The sequence below is a fragment of the Bos grunniens genome, chromosome 18, assembly GCF_055505025.1.
Source record: "Bos grunniens cultivar Pamir isolate PY7600 chromosome 18, Bosgru_T2T1.0, whole genome shotgun sequence".
In the NCBI taxonomy this organism is placed as follows: domain Eukaryota; kingdom Metazoa; phylum Chordata; class Mammalia; order Artiodactyla; family Bovidae; genus Bos; species Bos grunniens.
The window spans coordinates 63,453,089-63,477,364 of record NC_141182.1 but is presented as its reverse complement, the minus strand read 5'-3'; the positions used below and the strand labels follow the sequence as shown (position 1 = coordinate 63,477,364).

The 24,276-nt window shown below is 55.2% G+C and overlaps 2 protein-coding genes across 10 annotated transcripts; both read right to left on the bottom strand.

The window, feature by feature from the left end:
• Positions 1 to 415: 415 nt before the first annotated feature.
• LOC147354697 (leukocyte immunoglobulin-like receptor subfamily A member 6) lies at positions 416 to 4,726 on the bottom strand. Of its 3 annotated transcripts, none has more exons than XM_086354668.1 (7): positions 4,582 to 4,724; positions 4,395 to 4,430; positions 3,938 to 4,222; positions 3,496 to 3,798; positions 2,983 to 3,279; positions 2,453 to 2,755; positions 1,075 to 1,402 (listed from the first exon to the last, which is right to left on the bottom strand). In XM_086354668.1, exons 1-7 carry the CDS (start codon positions 4,613 to 4,615, stop codon positions 1,209 to 1,211), a joined length of 1,452 nt encoding a protein of 483 aa, XP_086210794.1. In that variant the 5' UTR covers positions 4,616 to 4,724; the 3' UTR covers positions 1,075 to 1,208. The 3 variants fall into 3 exon arrangements, with proteins under 3 accessions (XP_086210795.1, XP_086210794.1, XP_086210793.1); XM_086354667.1 differs by having other exon boundaries at positions 1,275 to 1,402; positions 2,453 to 2,636; positions 4,582 to 4,725; XM_086354669.1 differs by lacking the exons at positions 2,453 to 2,755; positions 2,983 to 3,279 and having other exon boundaries at positions 416 to 1,402; positions 4,582 to 4,726.
• A 5,605-nt stretch (positions 4,727 to 10,331) lies between these two features.
• LOC147354696 (leukocyte immunoglobulin-like receptor subfamily B member 3) lies at positions 10,332 to 18,096 on the bottom strand. Of its 7 annotated transcripts, XM_086354627.1 has the most exons (13): positions 17,956 to 18,088; positions 17,767 to 17,802; positions 17,310 to 17,594; positions 16,869 to 17,171; positions 16,251 to 16,535; positions 15,808 to 16,110; positions 15,280 to 15,591; positions 14,766 to 15,068; positions 13,378 to 13,494; positions 12,332 to 12,374; positions 12,215 to 12,252; positions 11,882 to 11,934; positions 10,332 to 10,934 (listed from the first exon to the last, which is right to left on the bottom strand). In XM_086354627.1, exons 1-13 carry the CDS (start codon positions 17,987 to 17,989, stop codon positions 10,788 to 10,790), a joined length of 2,259 nt encoding a protein of 752 aa, XP_086210753.1. In that variant the 5' UTR covers positions 17,990 to 18,088; the 3' UTR covers positions 10,332 to 10,787. The 7 variants fall into 7 exon arrangements, with proteins under 7 accessions (XP_086210753.1, XP_086210755.1, XP_086210758.1 ...); XM_086354626.1 differs by lacking the exon at positions 10,332 to 10,934 and having other exon boundaries at positions 11,529 to 11,934; positions 17,956 to 18,090; XM_086354629.1 differs by lacking the exons at positions 12,215 to 12,252; positions 12,332 to 12,374 and having other exon boundaries at positions 17,956 to 18,089.
• Positions 18,097 to 24,276: the final 6,180 nt, after the last annotated feature.

The following is a 24,276-nucleotide window of genomic DNA, read 5'->3' as shown; positions in this document are numbered from 1 at the left end:
ACAACTGTGGGCCAGCGCTGTGTCTCTTCCCTTTAACTGAGAGTTGCTGTCGACTCTCCAGATTGACCGGGCTGATGAGTACCCCTACCCATGATGTGCTGGGATTCGTCAGAGTCAGCCTTGTCTCCTCCATGGTTTTCTCTTTTCCTCTCTTACAGATGAACTAGGAGGTGGGCATCTCATTTCAGGGTCCCTGGGGCATAAAACTGAGGTGGAGATGATCCTATGTGATTGTAATGAGAAGGACACATCTGTGCCCATGGGGCCATCAGTGGGGGCTGGCTGCACCAGACTCGGCTTGTAGGAAAGTCCACCTGCTCCTTCCTTCCCACCCGGCCTTCAGCGCGTTCACCCAGGCTCCTTGAGGTTGGCAACAGAGTGCGTTGGCCCCAAAGAGACACACAGTTCACACTGGGCCCTTTAAGCATTTATTGCCTGATGATTTTGTCTATGCTGGGTCTGTGTTGCTGCGGGGGTGTGTCTGGTTATGTGAGTGGGGCTGTTCCCTCGCTTTGGTGTCTGGGCTTCTGCAGCACTGGCCTCTCTGGTGGTGTGCGGGCTCCAGGACGTGCCAGCCTCTGTCGCTGCGGCTCATGGATTCAGTTGCTCCCTGGTGTGTGGGGTCTTCAGGATCACGGATTGAACCCGTGTCTCTTGCATTGGCTGGCAGATTCTTCACCACCAGGGAAACCCCATATCAGGGCTCTTTACAAAACGATATATTCCTGAGCTCATTTACCAGTGTAGCCCTGATGGTCACTTCAAACGCCAGGGTGTCCCTTCACACTGACAGTGTTTCTGGAGAGACTACAGCGGGTGTCCTCGGACAAGGAGGAGGGGCATGCAGGGTCCAGAGGGGGCTCAGGGAAGAGTTTAGGATCCAACTGTTCCAAACAGGGCCCCATTTAACCCATTTATTCAGTTACTTTAACAGCATTCTGTTTCTGAGAAGAGATGGAGGTCATTGCGCACACCAGAGACGGCGGGCATGAACAATGAGGCTCACGTCCTCCATGCGAGTGGACAGAGCCTGCGGGCATGCAGGGTGAGGAACCACCCCTGCCATGTGGGATGCGCCTCGGGCCAGGGGTGAGAGCAGCCGGGAGCTGGGGCATCCTCCCCAGGAGGGAGGGGGCCCTGTGAGCAGAGGCCGACCCGCCTGGGCCTCCTCCCACCCTGCGGCTCATCTCTCCCCCAGGGTCAGAGGCTCATCCAGAAGCTCCTACACCAGAAGCTCGCGTCCCAGGCTCCTGGGCTCTGGGCAGTGTTGGGTCCCGTTGCTCAGCTCCGGCTGCGTCTCGGGCTCCTCCGTGGTCGTGCCGAGCCTGGCAGAGAAGGATCCCGAGGAGCAGCAGGACCGAAGCCGCGAGGCCTATCCGGGTGAGATTCTGCACCGTGTAGTCTGGGGTGAGGGTGCACAGGTCAGCGCCGGCCCCGTTACCCACTGTGTGTGCCCAGGGCACCGGCCTCCCGTGAGAAGACGCGGCCCCGAGCCCAACCCGACAGGGACGCTGTCCTTGTTCACACTCGCTGGTCTGACAGCGGTGCTGGGGGAGGGTATCAGCCGAGCCCGAGTGTCGTGAAGGGAGGCTGTGGGTGGGCCGTGTCCTCCTCGGGAGACTCCTGGGGTCTCTCTATCTTACTGTCTCAGACGTTCCTGTCAGGACCCTGAGCTGAAGGAGCTCCGACAGCACAGGGTGGGGTGGGGCACTCCCCTGAGCAGTGGTCTGTGGGGTCCCGGGGTGGGGCCCGCCCCTGAGTGGTGTTTGCAGGGTCCTGGGGTGGGACCCCGCCCCTGATCGGTGGTCTGTGGGGTCCCGAGGTGGGACCCAACCGTGGCTCCCACGGATCCACCTCCCCCTACAGACGCTCGCTCAGCCCTCTGTGTCTGCCAGCTGGACTCTGCCCGCAGGAGGAGGTGATCCCTGTAGCCTCCGGGGGCAGGATGTGGTGGGGGCGGACCTGCTTCTCCACAGACTGAACCCCATCCAGCAGCCTCAGGCCCCTGCAGCCTGTGGCTCTGGCGCCATCTCTGCCTGACTCCCCGCCGCCCCTTGACGATCTGAGGGGCCTTGTCCTCCCTGAGAATGTTAAAATGCCCTGGGGTGGGCTGTCTCCCCTGAGCAGAGAGCCCCGAGACTCCCCAGGTTCGGATCTGGGACTGTGGCTGGGAGACTGGGTCCTGGGAATGAGCCCAGGAAGGCGTTCGCCGGGCTGACCGGAGGACCCCACCTCACCCACCTCTGCCCTGCACGGCCCTGTGGCCTCCCCGAGACCCTCCCACTGACCACCTGCCCCTCCGGGACCCCAGTGCGGGAGGAAGGGGCGGGGCGCGGGCTCTGAGGCCCCTCCCTCAGGGGGCCCTCCTTCAGCGCCCCCTCCTCCACCACCGCCCTGCGCTCCCAGGGCAGAGCCCCGAGCTGCTGAGTGAGACGGACAGACTGGGCCTCACCTGCGACCACGAGCGCCAGGGGCTCACTGGGCTGTGACAGCAGGTAGGGGTCTGTGCTGAGTGAGCCGTAGCACCTGTAGGTGCCCCCGTGGGCTGAGGTCACAGGGCTCAAGGAGAACTCGGCCTGGTACCGACCGTCTTGGTCCTGGGAGCGCAGACGCAGGGGGCGATCGGCTGCCCCCTCCTTGGACAGAAGGAAGGTGTCCGTCCTCTCTCCTGACTGACACAGCAGGGTCACATTCTCCCCGGGGGCCACCGTGGGGCCCGGCCGCACCGAGAGGGAGGGGCTGTCTCTGAGCCATCCTGCAGAGAGGAAGGGGGTGCGGGCGCCGGGCCTGGTTCTGAGCGAGACTCCGCGGGCCTCTCTGGCCCCTCAGCGCTGTCTCTGTTTCTCAGAGTCTCTCCCCTCCCCAACCCCTGTCTCTCTGTCCCTCCCCGGGACCCCTTCCCCTGGTCCCAGCATCATCCCTGGGGCTCCCCAGTGGGGCCTGTGCAGAGTCTGGTCCCCGACTGACCCGCTGGCTCCTCACCTGCCACCAGCAGCTCCAGGGGCTCACTGGGGGCCGACCACTCGGAGGAGAGGCCGTGTCCACCGTAGCATCTGTACTGGCCCCTGTGGACGGTGCCCACCGGGCCCAGGGGGAAGTCGGCCTGAGAGAGCCCCCCCTGGGGCCTCTGGGCAGGGCGCTGAGGGAGGTCCTGTCCCCCCACCTTGGACAGAGCGAATCTGGTGTAGCCAACGTCAGAGCGACACTGGAGGGTCAAGTTCTGTCCAGAGGTGACGACAGGGCCCTGCGGGGTCAGGAGGGAGGGCTTCCCAGACAGCCCTGGGGAGAGACACGCGCTGGGTTGTAGGGACCGCTTCCCCTGTGGACCCCCTCTCCCGGCCCGGCCCCAGGCCTCGCCGTGTCTCAGTCTGTGTGTCTGTCCTGTGAGCCCCACGCTCCTCTCCCCACCCTCTCACAGGGGCTCCCCTGGGAGCAGAGACCCCAGTACGTTGTCTTGTCTGCACAAATGTATGGGGTCAGGACAGGATTCCTCACCTGAGACCAGGAGCTCCAGGGGGTCGCTGGGGGCTGACCACACCCGGGGGGTGTGCCTGTAAAAGCTGTAGCATCTGAACGTCCACCTATGCCCGGGGGTCATGGGGCCCACGGGGAACAGGGCCTGGGTCTGCCCGTCGGGGGTTCGCTGTCCATCCAGGCCCCAAAAGGACTCGTCTTCTCCTTCCTTGGTTAGAAGGAATCTGTTAAATCCCCAACGGGAGCCACACTGGAGGGTCACATTCCCTCCCGACATCACTACAGGGCTCGGCAGGGCTGAGAGGCTGGGTTTGCCGTAGGGTCCTAGGAGAGAAGGAGGCAGCTGGTTCCGTGGGGCCCCCACCCTCTCCTCCCCCCACCCAGGGCTGTGCTGTGAGAGGGACAGCCCCTGAGAGCAGACCCCCTCCTGAGGGCAGAGCCCGAGGCCCCCTAGATCCCTCACCTGTCACCACCAGCTCCAGGGGGTCACTGTGCTCTGACCGGCCAGTGCGGGTTCCGTAGTAGCACTGATAGCTCCCTGCGTGGTCCTGTCCCATGTTTTGGATGGAGAACTTGGCCTTGTCCCCGGGCTCCAGGGGTTTCTGTCTGTCCCATGAAACTGGGTTTCCCTCTTTATCCAGATGGAACTCCTGGGCCCCCGGGGGACCCTGACACCAGATGGTCACGGGGCTCCCCCAGGAGACCACAGAGCCCGGCTCAGCCCAGATGGTGGGTTTGGGGAGGGTCCCTGGAAGGAAATCAGAGGTGGGCTCACCAGGAGTCTCCCCCAGGTCCTGGCTCTCAGCCCAGACCTCCCAGACTCCCCCTCCATAACCCCCGGGCTGCCCTCCCCCTGCCCATGGCCTGGGGGTGACCTTGTCCCCACGAGAGGAGAGAGCTGGGCCCCCGGACAGACTCACCGGCCTGCACCTGGGTCCTCAGGCCCACACTCAGCCCTGGAAGAGAGCGCCCTGTGAGAGGTGTGCCCTCAGCTCTGAGCAACGCTTCTCCACCCGGGGAGTCTCCTGGGCCCTGGGGTCCCCTGACGGAGTAGGCTGGCTGGGGGGTCCCTCCAGACCAGGGCTCCCCCTGCCCCTCCCATCTCACCAAGGCAGAGCAGGGCAGGGAGCGCGGGGGCCATGGCGTCTCTTCCCTGCGGTCCAGGCTGTGAGGATGGAGGAGACCTGGGTGTCCTCCGGACAGACGGACCACAGGGTGTGTCCTCTCTGGGGCTGGGGCTTCCTGTCACGTGGCTGTCACATCAGTGTCCCCACAGGAAGGGGAACAGCCTCTTCTTGAAAGCCAGTCATTGTTCCTGTGACAGTCCCAGTGTGTTCCTGAGACACCCGTTTCAGGTGTGGTCAAGCAGGGCATGTCCTTCCCTCTGAGAGCCTCCCCTCGGGGTCTGCTTCCTCCTCTGCCCGCCCATCAGCAGGTCCCTGGGGGTCCTCTCCGTGGACGGGGTCTGCAGGCGCTGGAGATGCTTTGGGGAGGATGCTGTCTCTTGCTGCCCACAGGGCTCAGATACCCAGAGACACACTTTTTTTTTAAATTGCTGCATCATTACTTTACAATATGGTGCTGGTTCTGCCATGCATCAGCATGGATCGGCCATGTGTGTCACGTGCCCTCCCTCTAGAACCTCCCTCCCCTCTGGGTTGTACAGAGCCCTGTGTGAGCTCACTGAGTCACAGGGCACATTCCCCCGTGGTCTGTTTTACACGTGCTGGTGTGCGCATTTCCATGCTACTCTCTCCATTCATCCCACCCTCTCCTTCCCCTCTGTGTCCACAAATCTGCTCTTTATGAGGGACAAATGATCAGAGTGTCCCTGGGCTCAGTGGAGTCCATGTGGCCGAGAGCCCAGAGGAGGCTTCAGGGAATAAGGAAGGAAACTGACTCCTCCACTGCCCCGGGGTGTGGGTTTCCCCCATGGCAGCCCCCTTCAGGGCGTCTCTCTGTATCGCATCACCGTCCAGCCCGCCTTCCTGGGAACAAGCCCCTGGGTGCCTCCTGCCTCCTCAGGGCCCCGGGGTCCTTGGGCACAGTGTCCTCCCGGTCTTGTCGTCACCTGCAAGCTTTAGGGAGTATTGATTGGGGTCAGAGCTCTCACTCCGTTGGAAAACAGATGCTCCTATAAACGTGTACCCGCTGCTCATGTACCTTGGGGCGGTGGTGCCCTTTCTCGGCACCTGAGGTTCCTTCTCTGCCTGTTGTCCCGACCCCAGCCCTCAGAGGGGCTGCAGGCTCTTGCTGCCGTCGTCATGGTCAATTTCCAGATGAGGTGACAGCAGGAGAGGGTGGACGTGAAGGGCTGCGGGCTGTGACTGCACCAAAGTGGGTGAGTGTGGTACCCACCCAGAGCCTCCTCTCCTTCTAACACTGAGACGTGCTTGGAGAGTGTTTCTGAAACACGTAGCCACAGACAAGGGCAGAAAGAAAGTTCCCCAAATGGAGGGGAACCACAGCAAAGCATGAGAGGTCGCCGGTGTGGCCCCGGCGGCAGGGATCATCTCGGGGTCAGAGTAAGGTTTCCACCCATGTGGACACACAGAGGGAACCATGGTCACAGAAAAATAAAGGGAGGCAAGCATGTGGATTATTTTGTAGAACAGGTGGTCACTGAAAAGAGGTGAAAATTTTCAACGTGAACAATACAGAAGATTCAACACGTTAAAAAGTCATGCAGCCAAGAAGGCAGCTAAGCGGCCCCGTATGAAGTCGGAGCAAAGCATTGAGGAAATGGTCCAGAGTGCAGCACAGAGTGCAGACAGGGAGATTCAGGAGAGGCGGGCCTGTGCTGACGGCCAGTGTGGTATCTGTTGTAAGTGTCAGATGGGAAGACGCTCACGACAGACGGCAACGGCTGAGGAAGCAAATAACGGAGCCTCCTTTACTGAGGAGAACCGACGTGCGAAGGGCTGGGACTCATGCATGTGCACGTGACACCCGAGGGCCGCCCTGCTGGGCTCCTGACTGAGACTCGGTGCTCATACTTAGGGGCCTGGGCGGGATCAGCGGCCAGGGATCCAGACACGGCACACTTGAGCTAAAGACCCCACACCCTGCAACGGAGAGCCTGTGTGGCGCAGCGACGTCAACAATAGGTTAATTAACTACATATTTGTAAAAGTAAATGGAAGTAACATCTGTATCTTGACCTTTCATAGTAAACTGAGAAACTGCAGGTTAAATTTAAAAATTATTTCGCGCTGAATTATACAATTTGAAACAGTTAATTCTCTTTTAAGTAAATTTGAAATAAAAAAAGGAAAATCAAAGCGGACTGGACTGAGGCCCTAAAAATGTCCTGAAACTACTTCCTGTGGAAAACGCAGATTATCAAGAGAATGACCAGCCCACAGGGAGCAGACTGCCCCCTACCAAAAGGGGGCGCTATGGATACTGGAGCCATGCCGTCAGGGAATTAACCAGGAAGAGTTCCCCTGAGTCGGAGTACTTGCAAGGGGCAGAAGTGAGAGCTTCATGCAGAGCACATCCCCAGCTTCCAGGAGGTTCAGCCTCCCAGTGTGGGCCGTGCCTCAGCCTCAACCCGCCAGGTCCTGAGACAGGAGGTGGGCTCTGAGGGCATGGGGCCCTTAACCTTCACAAGCGTTTTCCTCTCCTAGTACTTGAGTCACACGCTGGATTCCAAATAGAGTGTTCTCAAGCAACTTGTTAAAAAGAGAATGACGGTGAGAGAAGGCATTTCCAGAGGTGCAAGTTCTTAGATACTGACTGTTTTCACACAGAAAGGGATACTAAGAGATGGCAGAGAGACAGTGAGATGCAACAGAGAGGAACGCATGGCCAAAAATGAGCTTTGGAAAAGTACACAGACACACACTTGCACGCACAAACACACCCACACGTGTGCATGGAGAGAGCCGTGCGCATGCCCACACACGTGTATATGAGTGCCCAGAGTTCAGGTGAAGCACCGTTAGAACTTTGTCTTTTGTAAAGGAGGAGGAGAATGTGTACGTGTTCAGAAATAAAAATGTAAATACGTATTTTAAGCACGAGATCAAGTGCCTAAAATGAGCAATGGAATAACTCCCAATGTGCCTAGTGTAATTAAATGAAAGAAAAGCTTTTCAACTTTACTGTGGTATAACTGACAAAATTGATGCTGTAAAGAGCAATATTGCATAGGAACCTGGAATGTTAGGTCCATGAATCAAGGCAAATTGGAAGTGGTCAAACAGGAGATGGCAAGAGTGAACGTCGACATTCTGGGTATCAGCGAACTAAAGGGGACTGGTCATCTAACTCAGATGACCATTATATCTACTACTATGGGCAGGAATCCCTTAGAAGAAATGGAGTAGCCATCATGATCAACAAGAGAGTCCGAAATGCAGTACTTGGAGGCAATCTCAAAATTGACAGAATAATCTCTGTTCGTTTCCAAGGCAAACCATTCAGTATCACAGGAATCCAAGTCTGTGTCCCAACCAGTAACGCTGAAGAAGCTCAACGATTCTATGAAGACCTACAAGATCTTTTAGAACTAACACCCCCCAAAATATGTCCTTTTCATTATAGGCAACTGGAATGCAAATATAGGATGTCAAGAAACTCCTAGAGTAACAGGCAAATTTGGCCTTGGAGTACAGAATGAAGCAGGGCAAAGGCTAATAGAGTGTTGCCAAGAGAACGCACTGGTCTAGCAAACACCCTCTTCCGACAACACAAGAGAAGACTCTACACATGGACATCACCAGATGGTCAACACCAAAATCAGATTGATTATATTCTTCACAGCCAAAGATGGAGAAGCTCTATACAGTCAGTAAAAACATGACCAGGAGCTGACTGTGGCTCAGATCATGAACTCCTTATTACCAAATTCAGACTTAAATTGAAGAAAGTAGGGAAAACCACTAGACCATTCAGGTATGACCTAAATCAAATCCCTTATGATTATACAGTGGAAGTGAGAAATAGATTTAAGGGACTAGATCTGATAGAGTGCCTGATGAATTCTGGACTGAGGTTTGTGACTTTGTACAGGAGCAGGGATCAAGACTATCCCCATGGAAAAGAAATGCAAAAAATGGCTGTCTGAGGAGGCCTTACATATAGCTGTGAAAAGAAGAGAAGTGAAAAGCAAAGGAGAAACGGAAAGATATTCCCATCTGAATGCAAAGTTCCAAGAATAGCAAGGAGAGATAAGAAAGCTTCCCTCAGCAATCAGTGCAAACAAATAGAGGAAAACAACAGAATGGGAAAGACTAGAGATCTCTTCAAGAAAATGAGAGATACCAAGGGAACACTTCATGCAAAGATGGGCACAATAAAGGACAGAAATGGTATGGACCTAACAGAAGCAGAAGTTATTAAGAGGTGGCAAGAATACACAGAAGAACTGTACAAAACAGATCTTCATGACCCAGATAATCACAATGGTGTGATCACTCACCTAGAGCCACACATCCTGGAATGTGAAGTCAAGTGGGCCTTAGGAAGCATCACTTTGAATAAAGCTAGTGGAGATGATGGAATTCCAGTTGAGCTATTTCAAATTCTGAAAGATGAAAGATGATGCTGTGAAAGTGCTGCACTCGATATGCCAGCAAAGTTGGAAAACTCAGCAGTGGCCACAGGACTGGAAAAGGTCAGTTTTCATTCCAATCCCAAAGAAAGGCAATGCCAAAGAATGCTCAAACTACCGCACAATTGCACTCATCTCACACGCTAGTAAAGTAATGCTCCAAATTCTCCAAGCCAGGCTTCAAAGGACGTGAACCGTGAACTTCCAGATGTTCCAGCTGGTTTTAGAAAAGGCAGAGAAACCAGAGATCAAATCGCTGCAACTGGAGAAAAGCCCACACAGCAACAATGAATCAATAAACAAACATAAAAAATAGATTTCTAGTGCAGGTTTTAAAAGATGCTTTGATAAATGATAGGAAATTCCCTTTTACTTACGACTTTTTCATTATAAATTGGTGGTGTATTTTATCAGAAAACTTTTCATCTGTTATCATGATGTTTTAAAATTTCTTCTTTTAATATTTGAATTGTATTGATGGATTTTTGTGGATGAAACCAACCACACATTCTTGAAAAAAAATACGTGCACGTGCGTGATATGTGTTCCATTTTATTTACTGATGAATCCTCTTTGTGAATGTTTGTTTAGGAAAACAAACCAGGGAAAAAGAGCTTCCTGAGATTTTCCCATTTTGTAGTTTCCATGTCACCGTTTGGTCTCAGGTTTTTCTGGCGCAGTGAAATGTTTTGTGGAGTGTGCCCTTCCTTCCTTCTCCCCTCTCTGCGTAAGCTGGTGTAAGCTCGGTAGGTGTGTGTACGAGTGTGTGTGTTTCATGAGTGCCCGCATGTTCAGATGCATTCACCTGTGAAACTCTCTGGACTCAGAGTTCACTTTAACATATAGGACAATTCAGATTTTCTGTTTATCCTTATGTCCATAATTTTGATAAATTTTATTTTTGAGGCTTTTGGTCTGTGTCATCTACATTTTCTACTATAATAGCTTGAAGCTGTCCTTCTATGAGGTGTTTACCTTTCTAAAGTCTGAAGGACCTGCCGTCGTGTCCTGATGGCGGTAAAGCAACACCTTCTCTCTTTCTGACTTGGTCCTTGGGCCTAGCATGTTGAGTGTGGTCCACGCCCTCAGGGACGAAGCTTTCTGGCTGTTCTGATTTTCCTCTCCTTGTTTGTCCTCAGTGGTAGCTACCCCTGTCATTGTTGTTTCCCTGTTCCTCCCTTCGTTTGGAGTAATGTGCTGACCTTTTTCAAAATCACTGATAATTGAGAGTCTGTTGCCTTCTTTATAAAATATGAGGATATTAATTATCTTTTTTAAGGAAATGAAACATGCCTTTCAGTTTTTTAGTAATCTGTTTATTTGTGGCTGTGCTGGATCTTCCCTGCTGCGAGTGGGCTCTCTCTGGTTGCAGCGAGTGGAGGCTGCTGCCTAGCTGTGCACGGCCTGCTCACCCACTGGCTCCCCTCGAGGAACACCAGAGCTTCAGAGGAAGCTCTGGGCACCAGGGCTTCGGCAGCTGCAGCGCCCCTAGGCTCAGCTGTCCAGCAGCAAGTGGATCAGACCCATGTCCCATGCATTGGTTGGCAGACTCTTAACCACTGGGCCACCGGGGGTCCAGGATGCTGTTTCTGAGGGTAGAACCAGTTGACCCGAAAGGGTCCCCGGGGCACCTGGTGGTCTGTTAGGAGCCCAGGTACTGGCTGCTGGTGGTTAGGTGGTGTCCATTGCTGGCAGCTCCCGTGCCTCCTGGGGTCTGAGATCTGTCCCGGGAGCCTGGGGTCGGGTCCTTCCTGGGCTAGCGAATGGCGAGAGTAGCGTACTCACTGGGCTCTGCTGGGGGCTCCCCTGACGGGGGAGCCAGGGGTGTGGTCGTCCCCCTTCTGACGGTTGAGTGGTTTACTTGGGCGTAGGTCACGTCCTGGGGGGCTTCAGATGTGGCAGCCTGCGGAGGGGAAGGTGTGTGAGATGGGGCGCCTGAGGGCCTGGAGAGGAGGGACCCATCTGCTGTGCGTCAGTCCATCCTTCCCAGAATCCCCCCGACTGGGAGGACAGAGGGGGCACCTCCCGCCTTAGTGATCTTGGGGGCTCACAGGGCGCCCGTCCCCTCCTGGGGGCCTGCCTCCTGTTGTACTGGAGGGAGACAGTGAAGCAGGACAGGTGCCTCCTGGGTCCGCCACCCTCCTCCAGCCAGCTCCCTGCTGTGCCCAGAGGAGGTTTGGAACCTCGGGCCAGGTCAGCTCTCTCTCCTGATGGAAACTCCAGGGGCCTCCTGTCACCCGGGAGCCTTGGGTGCTCTGTGCAGCCCTGGTTTCTGTCTGAGCCCGGACCTCTTGCTCATCTGGCCTGGCACACAGCCATCTTCCTGCTAAAGCACGTCCCTTCCACCTCAGGACCTTCCTACCGAGTGTGCCCGCCCGGAGCGCCCAGTCCCGTCTCTTGATTTACTTTCCTTGTCAGCACCTTGCATTCTGGGACTCCGCCAGCTTGTTGGCGTGGGGCCCCTCTCACCACGAGCTGAGCGCCTGCCGTACCTGCAGGACCTGGGGGGTGGCGCCCGCTCTCCCGCGCCCTTTGCTGGGGGGTGAAGGAGGGGGGCTGGGCCGTGTGGGCCATCCACTGATGCATGCATCCTCATGAGACCTGGGGCTGCACCCCTACACCAGAAGGTCAGCCAGAGGACACGGAGCTGAGAAAGGCGCCCCGAAGGAGGGGCCATGAAGTCATAGGGCAAGGGGAGGGTGGGGTCACAGCAGGACCCAGGGATCCGGGAAGGAGGGGTGGGTGGGCAAGGCTGGAGCTGGGGTGTGAGCACAGCAGCGGCCGCTCGTGCGCTTGGCTGAGTTTGGCAACAGGAGGTCTGTGGTGGCCAAATGGGAGCAAGGGTCTCACCCGATGGTCCAGCTGCAGCCCCACCTCAGAGTGTGTGTCGCTCATGGCAGCATCTGCGGCAGAGCAGAGGGCACTGCTGGGCGGGGTTCCGAGAGCCTCAGGGCTGGAGCCCCCGCCCTGCATCCCGGTGGGTGCTGTGTGCTCCCCCACCCTTCTGAGCATCCCCCCCCACGGCCTCCAGAGGTCTCTCTGCACCCTCCCTACCCTGCACCTGGGGGAGTGCTGTGTGGGGTTTCAGTCCCCAGCCCCGGTACCCCACCCTTCTGAGTGTCCCCCCCCCACTGCCTCCAGAAGTCTCAGTGACCCCCGGGGGGCACCGCCTCTCCTGCTCACAGATGGCCTGGTCCTGGGAGTCTGTGGCTGGGCTGGAGCTGAGGAGGAGACACTGTGTCAGGGGAAGAAGGTGGGGTGCTGTGGGTGGGGCTCTGGGGGCGTCAGGGCGGGGGTTACCTGCTCTGCGGGCCCCTGTCCTCGGGCCCTGGGTCTGCGGCCCCTGTGGGAGGTCGGAAATCAGCCTCGGCCTGGGCTGGGACCCGGGACAGAGGCTCGGCCCCGGGGACGTGGTGCCCACGCCCTCCACGTGGGATTCAGGAGGAGAGAAGGCAGCCTGGGCTCGTGGTGCGTGTGTCAGTTCGTGACATTGAGAAGGAGGAGAATGGCTTGAATGAGTGCACGTGGGTGACAGTGGGTGTTTTTTTCCACTAGATTTTCAGATTTGAGATTCTGGAAAAATTTTTAAATGAAATACCGTTGACTTGTAACATATTAGTTTCAGGCATACAACATATGATTCAATGTTTTTATAGGTTATACTCCATTTAAAGTTATTACGAAATAATTGCTACATTCCCTGTGCTATCCAGTATATCCTTCTTGTTTATTTCATACACAGTAGTCTGTGTCTCTAGTCCACACCCCTCATCTGCCCAACCCCCCGGTAACCATTAGTTATTTTTCCGTATCAAGGACTCTGTTTCTGTTTTTCATATATGTTCCTTTGTATTATTTTCCAGATTCAGTATGTACCAATGCTATCATGAAGCGTTTATGTTTCTCCGAGTTATTTCAGTAAGCGTAATACTCTCTAGGTTCATGTATGCTGTTGCAAATGGCAGAGTTTCCTTCTTTTTTATGGCTGAGTAATATTCCATTGTATGTATATGTGGATACACACACACACACACACACACACACACACCACATTTTCTCTATTCATTTCTTGCTGGACAGTTGGGTTGCTGACATATCTTGGCTATTGTAAATTGCCTATATGAATATTGGAATGTTTGTGTCTTTTCAAATTAGTTTTCATTTTATTGAAACATATAGGCAGCAGTGGATTTGCTGGATCATATGGTAATTCTGCTTTTACTTTTTAAGGAACCTCCATATGGTGGAAAAACATTTTTTAAGCTGACTGTTCCCATGTCCTTGGTTTCCCTCTGTCTGATGCCCTAAGGCCTCCAGGGGTCCAAGTCACCCCGTTCCCTACTCACGTGACTTCCTGCATCTGTCCTGACCCCGGTGGTGGAGGAAGAGGAAGAGGAGGACGAGGAGCAGCAGGACGAAGGTCACCGAGACCCCGATGAGGACACTCAGGTACCACGTGAGGCCTGGGGCACCAGAGACGCCTGAGTGAGCCAGGGGTGCCGTTTAGCTGGGCACCTGCTGTGTGCAGACTCGTGCTGGGGTCTGTGCATCCATCTCCAGCCCACCCGACCCATTTATAGACGAGGAGACTGAGGCCCAGAGAGGGAGATCACTCAGGGGCCCTGGTGACCCAGCCTGGAGGTGGCAGAGCCGGGACTGGAACCAGGGCCGTGGGCACCCTGAGCTCCTCTTGAGCTGGCCCCCAGGAGGAAACCAGCTTCCTGCTCTGGGGGCCCCTCACCTGCAGGGGGCTGTCCGAGGGTCTCACCTGGAGCTGAGGGTCCTCCCTTGTCCCCTCCCCTCCCCCACCGCAGCGGGGGCGGGGGGAGGGGCAGGCTGCACGGAGGGGCCTCTGTGTCCTCCCCTCCCTCCCCACACGCTGCAGTAGAGGGAACAGGCCCCCCACAGTCACCTCCTCGGGGGCTCCCTGTGCTCCTTGTCCGATGCAGGGTCACACCCAGGTCAGAACTGAGGAAATCTAAGATCTGGGGCACGGGTCTCTCCTTTTACACTGGGAGAAGCTGAGGCCCGCACGGGGGGGTGGTGACGGTGAGGGAGTCCACATCAGTGTCTCCAGAGACGCCTGAACCGGGGCCTAACTCAGCCCTGCTCCTCCCCAGACCCGCCACCACGTTCCCAAGAGCCTGCTCCCCTTTCTGCAGTTTCTGACTCCACTGAGGGGTGGAGCTGATGGAATGGATGCCTGGTGGCCGCTGGGGGTCAGGAAAAGGGTGGGGGCGGGGCCGCCTCCCCCTCCACAGCCCTGCTCCCCCAGCCTTGGCCCCCCGACCCCTAGCCGTTCACCCGGCAGCCCAGAGCCCCTGCAGTCTGTGTTGATGATCTGAGGGGGTATTAGATCCTCCAGCTCCCACACCGCCCTGGGCTGGGCTGTCTCCCCTGAGCATAGAGCCCTGACAGTCCATAGGTTCAAATCTGCGTCTGTGGCTGGGAGAATGGGACCTTGGGAGGTTGAGCCCAGGAAGAGGTGCCCTGGGCTCACCCGGGGTCCCCATCTCACTCCCCTCTGCCCTGCACGGCCCTGTGGCCTCCCGAAGACCCTCGCACTGCCCACCTGCCCCTCCGGGACCCCAGTGCGGGAGGAAGGGGCGGGGTGCGGGCTGCGAGGCCCCTCCCTCAGGGGGCCCCTCCCTCAGCGCCCCCTCCTCCACCACGGGCCTGCGCTCCCAGGGCAGAGCCCCGAGCTGCTGAGTGAGACGGACAGACTGGGCCTCACCTGAGACCACGAGCACCAGGGGCTCACTGGGCTGTGACAGCAGGTAGGGGTCTGTGCTGAGTGAGCCGTAGCACCTGTAGGTGCCCCCGTGGGCTGAGGTCACAGGGCTCAAGGAGAACTCGGCCTGGTACCGCCCGGCTTGGTCCTGGGAGCGCAGACACAGGGGGCGATCGGCTGGCCCCTCCTTGGACAGAAGGAAGGTGTCCGTCCTCTCTCCTGACTGACACAGCAGGGTCACATTCTCCCCGGGGGCCACCGTGGGGCCCGGCCGCACCGAGAGGGAGGGTCTGTCTCTGAGCCGTCCTGCAGAGAGGAAGGGGGTGCGGCCGCCGGCCCAGGTTCTGAGCGAGACTCTGTGGGCCTCTCTGGCCCCTCAGCGCAGTCTCTGTTTCTCAGAGTCTCTCCCCTCCCCGACCCCGTCTCTCTGTCCCTCCCCGGGACCCCTTCCCCTGGTCCCAGCATCATCCCTGGGGCTCCCCAGTGGGGCCTGTGCAGAGTCTGGTCCCCGACTGACCCGCTGGCTCCTCTCCTGCCACCAGCAGCTCCAAGGGCTCACTGGGCGCCGACCACTTGGAGGAGAGGCCGTGTCCACCGTAGCATCTGTATCGGCCCCCTTGGACGGTGCCCACGGGGCCCAGGGGGAAGTCGGCCTGAGAGAGCCCCTCCTGGGGCCTCCGGGCAGGGCGCTGGGGGAGGTCCTGTCCCCCCTCCTTGAACAGAGCAAATCTGGCGTAGCTGACATCAGAGCGGCACTGGAGGGTCAGGTTCTGTCCAGAGGTGATGACAGGGCCCTGTGAGGTCAGGAGGGAGGGCTTCCCAGACAGCCCTGGGGAGAGACACGCGTCGGTTGTAGGGACCGCTTCCCCATGAACCCCCCTCTCCCGGCCCGGCCCCAGGCCTCGCCGTGTCTCAGTCTGTGTGTCTGTCCTGTGAGCCCCACGCTCCTCTCCCCACCCTCTCACAGGGGCTCCCCTGGGAGCAGAGACCCCGGTACGTTGTCTTGTCTGCACAAATGTATGGGCTCAGGATGGGACTTCCTCACCTGGGACCAGGAGCTCCAGGGGGTCGCTGGGGGCCGACCACACCCGGGGGGTGTCCCTGTAAAAGCCGTAGCATCTGAACATCCACCTGTGCCCGGGGGTCACAGGGCCCACGGAGAACAGGGCCTGGGTCTGCCAGTTGGGGGCTCGCTGTCCATCCAGGGTCCGAGAGGACTCATCTTCTCCTTCCTTGGTCAGAAGGAATCTGTTAAATCCCTGATGGGAGCCACACTGGAGGGTCACGCTCCCTCCCAAGGTCACCACAGGGCTCGGCAGGGCTGAGAGGCTGGGTTTGCTGTAGGATCCTAGGAGAGAAGGAGGCAGCTGGATCTGTGGGGCTCCCCCTTCCCCCCCCCCCCGCCCAGGGCTGGGCTGTGAGAGGGACACCCCCTGAGAGCAGACCCCCTCCTGAGGGCAGAGCCCGTAGCCCCCGAGAGTCCCTCACCTGTCACCACCAGCTCCAGGGGGTCACTGGGCTCTGACCAGCCAGTGGGGGTGCTGTAGTAGCACCGATAGCTCCCTGCGTGCTGCTCGGTCATCTGTGGGATGGCCAGCTGGGCCTTGTCCCCGGGCCCCGGGGGTTTCTGTCTGTCCCAGGGGACTGAGGTGCCCTCTTTATCCAGATGGAACACCTGGGCCTCCAGGGTCCCCTGACACCAGATGGTCACGGGGGTCCCCGAGGGAACCACAGAGCCCGGCTCAGCCCAGATGGTGGGTTTGGGGAGGGTCCCTGGAAGGAAATCAGAGGCGGGCTCACCAGGCGTCCCCACCAGGCCCCAGCTCTCAGGCAGACCTCCCAGACTCCCCCTCCGTGAGCTCCAAGCTGCCCTCCCCATCTCATTGCCAGACACCCCTGCGGAGACTAGGCTGTAGGGACGGCTCCTCCCATGAGCCCCTTCTCCTGTTCTGGTCCCCAGGCCTCACCGTCTGCAGTCTGTGTGTCTGTCCCGTGAGCCCCACCCCCTCACCCCACCCTCTCCTCTGGGACAGCTCCAGTAGAAAAGCATCTAATGCCCACCCTGGTGCCTCAGCAAGTTGGGAGGTCAGGACGGTACTTCCTCACCTGCCACCAGGAGCTCCAGAGGGTCACTGGGGGCGGACCACACCCGGGGGGTGACGCTGCTAAAGCCGTAGCATCTGAACCTCCACCCGTGTCCAGGGGTCACAGGACCCACAAGGAACAGGGCCTGGGTCCACCCATCTGGGCTTCGCTGTCCAGCCAGGGTCCAAGAGGACTTGTCTTCTCCTTCTTTGGTCAGAAGGAATCTGTTAAATCCCTGATGGGAGCCACACTGGAGGGTCACGCTCCCTCCCGATGTTACCACAGGACTTGGCAGGGCTGAGAGTCTGGGTTTGCCGTAGAGTCCTAGGAGAGAAGGAGGCAGCTGGTTTTGTGGGGCCCCCACGCTTCCCTCCCCTCCCCAGGGCTGGGCTGTGAGAGGGACAGCCCCTGAGAGCAGACCCCTCCAGAGGGCAAAGGCTGAGGCCCCCGAGTGTCCCTCACCTGTCACCACCAGCTCCAGGGGGTCACTGGGCTCTGACCAGCCAGTGGGGGTGCTGTAGTAGCACCGATAGCTCCCTGCGTGGTCCTGTCCCATGTGTTGGATGGAGAACCTGGCCTTGTCCCGGGGCTCCAGGGGTTTCTGTCTGTCCAAGAGAACCGGGCTTCCGTCTTTATCCAGATGGAACTCCTGGATCCCCAGGGTCCCCCGACACCAGATGGTCACGGGGCTCCCCCAGGAGACCACAGAGCCCGGTTCAGCCCAGATGGTGGGTTTGGGGAGGGTCCCTGGAAGGAAATCAAATGTGGGCTCACCAGGCGCCCCCGCCAGGCCCCGGCTCTCAGCCCAGACCTCCCAGACTCCCCCTCCGTGAGCCCTGAGCTGCCCTCCCCTTGTCCGCAGCCTGGGGGTGACCTTGTCCTCATGAAAGGAGGGAGCTGGGCCCTGGGAGAGACTCACCGGCCTGCACCTGGGTCCTCAGGCCCACACTCAGCCCTGGAAGAGAGCGCCCTGTGAGAGGTGTGCCCTCAGCTCTGAGCAGCGCCTCTCCACCCCGGGAGCCTCCTGGGCCCTGGGGTCCCCTAACAGAGCAGGCTGGCTGGGGGGGTCCCTCCAGACCAGGGCTCCCCCTGCCCCTCCTCATCTCACCAAGGCAGAGCAGGGCGAGGAGCGTGGAGGCCATGGCGTCTCCTCCCTGCGGTCCAGGCTGTGAGGATGGAGGAGACCTGGGTGTCCTCCGGACAGACAGACCACAGGGTGTGTCCTCTCCAAGGCTGGGGCTTCCTGTCACGCGGCTGTCACTTCAGCGTTCCCACAGGAAGGGGAACAGCCTCTTTTTGAAAGCCTGGCGTCGTCCCCATTACAGTCCCTTCCAATAGAGGGCATCCAGGACATGGCCTTCCCTCTGCAAGCCTCACCTCGGGGTCTGCTTCCTCCTCTGCCCACCGATAGCAATCCCTGTGGGGTTCTCACTGTGGATGGGGTCACCAGGCCCTGGAGATGCTTCGGAGAGGATGCCAGCCCCTGCTGCCCGCAGGACTCAGATCCCCAGAGACACTTTTTTTTTTTTTTTTAATTGGAGGATTGTTACTTTACAATATGGTGCTGGTTTCTGCCATACATCAGCATGGATTGGCCTTATGTGTCACATGCCCTCCCTCTACAACCTCTCTTCCCTCTAGGTTGTCACAAAGCCCCTGTGTGAGCTCTGTGAGTCACATGGCACACTCCCCCGTGGTCTGTTTTACACGAGCTGGTGTGCACGTTTCCATGCTCCTCTCTCCATTCGTCCCAACTCTCCCTCCCCTCTGAGTCCACAAGTCTGCTCTTTATGAGGGACACACAGTCAGCGTCTCCCTGGGCTGAGTGGAGTCCATGTGGCCGAGAATCCAAAGGAGATGCTCAGGGAGTAAGGATAGAAACTGACTCCTCCCCTGCCCCGGAGTGTGGGTTTTCCCCGTCACAACCCCCTTCAGGGGTGTCTCTCTTTATCGAATCACCGTCCAGCCCACCTTCCTGGGAACAAGCCCCTGGGTACTTCCTGCCTCCTCGGGGCCTCGGGGTCCTTGGGCACAGTCTCCTCCCGATCTTGTCATCACCTGCAAGCTTTAGGGGGTATTGATTTGGGTCAGAGCTCTCACTCTGATGGAGAACAGATACTCCTGTAAACGTGTGCCCGCTGCTCATGTACCTGGGGCGGCGGTGCCCTTTCTCGGCACCTGAGGTTCCTCCTTTGCATGTTGTCTCGACCCCAGCCCTCAGAGGGGCTGCGGGCTCTTGCTGCCATTGTCATGGTCAATTTCCAGATGAGGTGATGGCAGGAGAGGGTGGATGTGAAGGGCTGCAGGCTGAGACTGCACGTAGAGGGTGAGTGTGGTACCCACCCAGAGCCTCCTCTGCTCCTAACTCTGAGACGTGCTTGGAGAGTGTTTCTGAAACACGTAGCCACAGACAAGGGCAGAAAGAAAGTTCACCAAATGGAGGGGAAGCACAGCAAAGCAGGAGAGGTAGGCCATGTGGCCCCGGCGGTGGGGATCATCTCGGGGTCGGAGGAAGGTTTCCACCCATGTGGACACACAGAGGGAACCATCATCACAGAAACATAAAGGGAGGCAAGCACGTGGATTATTTTGTAGAAGAACAGGTGGTCACTGAAAAGAGGTGAAAATTTTCAACGTGAACAATGCAGTAGATTGAACACGTTAAAAAGTCATGCAGTCAAAAAGACAGCTGAGCGGCCCCGTATGAAGTCGGAGTATAGCATTGAGGAAATGGTTCAGAGTGCAGCATAGAGAGCAGACAGGGAGATTCAGGAGAGGCGGGCCTGTGCTGAGGGCCAGTGTGGTATCTGTCGTAAGTGTCAGATGGGAAGACGCTCAGGACAGACGGCAACGGCTGAGGAAGCAAATAACGGAGCCTCCTTTACTGATGAGAACCGACCTGCGAAGGGCTGGGACTCATGCCTCTGCACGTGACACCCGAGGGCCGCCCTGCTGGGCCCGTGACTGAGACTCGCTGCTCCTTACTTAGGGGCCCAGGCGGGATCAGCGGCCAGGGATCCAGACACGGCACACTTGAGCTAAAGACCCCACACCCTGCAACGGAGAGCCTGTGTGCCGGAGCGACATCAACAAATAGGTTAATTAATTACAACAAATAGGTTATATACAACAAATAGGTTAATTAATTACATGGTAAAAAAAAGTAACATTCGTATCTTGACCTTTCATAATAAACTGAGAAACTGAAGGTTAAATTTAAAAAGTATTTGGTACTGAATTATACAATTTGAAACAGTTAATTCTATTTTAAGTAAAATTCAAGTAAAAAAAAGGCAGACTGGACTGAGGCCCTGAAAATGTCCTGAAATTACTTCCAGTGGAAAACGCAGATTATCAAGCGAATGACCAGCCCACAGGGAGCAGACTGCCCCCTACCAAAAGGGGGCGCTAAAGGATACTGGAGCCATGCTGTCAGGCATTAACCAGGAAGAGTTCCCCCTGAGTCGGAGCACTTGCAAGGGGCAGAAGTGAGGGCTTCATGCAGAGCACAGCCCCAGCTTCCAGAAGGTTCGGCACCGCCTCCCGCTGTGGGCCGTGCCTTAGCCTCAAACCGCCAGGTCCTCAGAGAAGAGGTGGGCTCTGGGGGCATGGGGCCCTTAACCTTGACAAGCGTTTTCCTCTCCTAGTACTTGAGTTACACGCTGGATTCCAAATAGGAAGTGTTCTCCAGCAACTTGATAAAAAGAGAATGAGGGTGAGAGAAGGCATTTCCAGAGGTGCAAGTTCTTGGATATTGATGGTTTTCACACAGAAAGGAATACTGAGAGATGGCAGAGAGACAGTGAGATGCAACAGAGAGGAACACATGGCCGAAAATGAGCTTTGGAAAAGTACGCAGACACACACTTGCATGCACAAACACACCCACACGTGTGCATGGAGAGAGACGTGCACATGCCCACACACGTGTATATGAGTACCCAGAGTTCAGGTGAAGTACCGTTAGTACTTTGCCTTTTCTAAAGGAGGAGGAGAATGCATACGTGTTCAGAAATAAAAATGTAAATACGTATTTTAAGCACGAGAGCAAGTGCCTAAAATGAGAAATGGAATAACTCCAAACGTGCCTGCTGTAATTAAATGAAAGAAAACCTTTTCAGCTTGACGGAGGTATAATTGAGAAAATTGATGCTGTAAAGAGCAATATTGCATAGGAACCTGGAATGTCAGGTCTATGAATCAAGGCAAATTGGAAGTGGTCAAACAGGAGATGGCAAGAGTGAACGTCGACATTCTAGGAATCAGCGAACTAAGATGGACTGGAATGGGTGAATTTAACTCAGATGACCATTATATCGACTACTGTGGGCAGGAATCCCTTAGAAGAAATGCAGTAGCCCTCATGGTCAACAAGAGAGTCCGAAATGCAGTACTTGGGTGCAATCTCAAAAATGACAGAATAATCTCTGTTCGTTTCCAAGGCAAACCATTCAGTATCACGGTAAGCCAAGCCTATGCCCCAAACAGTAATGCTGAAGAAGCTGAACGATTCTATGAAGACTTACAAGATCTTTGAGAACTAACACCCCCCCAAAATATGTCCTTTTCATTATATGGGACTGGAATGCAGAAGTAGGAAGTCAAGAAACACCTGCAGTCACAGGCAAATTTGGCATTGGAGTAGAGAATGAATCAGGGCAAAGGCTAATAGAGTTTTGCCAAGAGAACGCACTGGTCATAGCAAACACCCTCTTCTAACAACACAAGAGAAGTCTCTACACATGGATATCACCAGATTGTCAAGACTGAAATCAGATTGATTATATTCTTTGCAGCCAAAGATGGAGAAGCTCTATACAGTCAGCACAAACAAGATGTGGAGTTGACTGTGGCTCAGATCATGAACTCCTTATTGCCAAATTCAGACTGAAATTGAAGAAAGTAGGGAAAACCACTAGACCATTCAGGTATGACCTAAATCAAATCCCTTATTGCCGGGGTCCAGCCCCGGCTGATCCAGGGTATTCGAAGCAGGGATGGCGTCGGCGAGGATCAGGATACAATAGCTTCAATTAGATATTAATTAGAGATGTAAAGAGTAATAGAATGAGGATAGCTCAGTAGGAAAATTCAGTAGAGAAAAGAGGCTGAGTAGCTTGGTTTACGTGGGAGACCAATAAAACTTCAAGACAAGAAGTTTGCACCACTTACGTAGGTCGCAGGCGTCCTTCCGTTCTCCTGAAGGAGAGGAGACATTGAGGCCTCCCCGGTCGGATCTTAGAAGCCCAGGCGTAATTAGTAAGCATGGCGGGTTCTGCGCTCCAGATGGAGACTCAGCCAGAGTGAGAGAGAGAGCGACATTGGGAGACCAGTATTTCGAGAAACTGATCCCAATTCTTTATTTTTCATGGTCTACTTTTATACACTGAGATGTTATGTAAAAGTCAAGTGGGGTCAGCAGTCCTGACTTTTATCAAAGTCAGGTGCTTCATACAAATGTATACAGAGGTCTAAGGCGTGTTACATCATCTTCTGGCCAGGGGGCCTGCTGACAATTTATGACCCTCTCCTGTGACAGCGGTCAGTCAACCAGGACACTTATTTCTCCAGGGGTGATTATTCTTAAAACAGACACCACCCAAATAAAGTTACATTCCTATAGGGTGAGGGTGTAGTGGGTTTTAGTTAAGGAAAGAATTTACTTAGCCTAAGGTCTAACGTGATTAATATCAAAGGTTAATACTTATTTCTTCTATATATTCATTAATGTGTGTAAGGGCAGGGGATATGGAGACTTAGCAACAAACATTGGCTCAACAAATGAAAAACCCTTCACCAGTACAATTTCTAATCAGCCCATTATACTTATACTAATAGTTTTCTAACTTTTCTAAGGAACCTGTTTTTAGAAGGTTTAAAGCATCTCTTGCCTCTCACGGTTGGGAGGCTGTGAGCAATCACATGTGGCCGGACAAGCCTGTCAGGCAGGCTAGAGAACCTTCAGAGGAGTTTGTAGGTTAAAACACTCTTGTCACGCCCAGGAGTTTTTATTATCTGGAGCTCTAGGTTAACTCCTTCTCCGAAAGAGGTGGTGGGGGACAGCCCCCCCTAAAGTCAGAGGTGTAGGTGAGCACAAAGTAGTAAAGTAGGCAGGCTCTGGTTATGGGGGTAGATGCTCAAGAATTTCCAGGGGGACTCCTGAGGCTCGATCCTGCCTTTGCGTATGTCTAGCCTCCTTCCTCATGACCTTTGTCATGGGAGGAGTGCCTCACGCCGGCCCCCAACACCTTATGATTATACAGTGGAAGTGAGAAATAGATTTAAGGGACTAGATCTGATAGACAGAGTGCCTGATGAACTCTGGACGGAGGTTTGTGACTTTGTACAGGAGCAGGGATGAAGACCATCCCCATGGAAAAGAAATGCAAAACATGGATGTCTGAGGAGTCCTTACAAATAGCTGTGAAAAGAAGAAAAGTGAAAAGCAAAGGAGAAAAGGAAAGATATTCCCATCTGAATGCAGAGTTCCAAAAAAAGCAAGCAGAGATAAAAAAGCCTTCCTCAGCAATCAATGCAAACAAATAGAGGAAAAGAACAGAATGGGAAAGACTAGAGATTTCTTCAAGAAAATTAGAGATACCAATGGAACATTTTATGCAAAGATGGGCACATTAAAGGACAGAAGTGGTATGGACCTAACAGAAGCAGAAGATATTAAGAGGTGGCAAGAATACACAGAACTGTACAAAACAGATCTTCATGACTCAGATATTCACGATGGTGTTATCACTCACCTAGAGCCAGACATCCTGGAATTTGAAGTCAAGTGGGCCTTAGGAAGCATCACTTTGAACAAAGCTAGTGGAGGTGATGGAATTCCAGTTGAGCTATTTCAAATCCTGAAAGTTGATGCTGTGAAAGTGCTGCACTCAATATGCCAGCAAATATGGAGAACTCAGCAGTGGCCACAGGACTGGAAATGGTCAGTTATCATTCCAATCCCAAAGAAAGGCAATGCCAAAGAATGCTCAAACTACCGCACAATTGCACTCATCTCACACGCTAGCAAAGTAATGCTCCAAATTCTCCAAGCCAGGCTTCAGCAATACGTGAACCGTGAACTTTCTGATGTGCAAGCTTGTTTTAGAAAAGGCAGAGGAACCAGAGATCAAATTGCCAACATTCGCTGGATCATCAAAAAAGCAAGAGAGTTCCAGAAAAACATCTATTTCTGCTTTATTGACTATGCCAAAGCCTTTGACTGTGTGGATCACAATAAACTGTGGAAAATTCTGAAAGAGATGGGAATACCAGATCATCTGACCTGTATCTTGAGAAACAGGTATGCAGGTGGGAAGCAACAATTAGAACTGGACATGGAACAACAGACTGGTTCCAAATAGGAAAAGGAGTATGTCAAGGCTGTATATTGTCCTCCTGCTTATTTAGCTTATATGCAGAGTACATA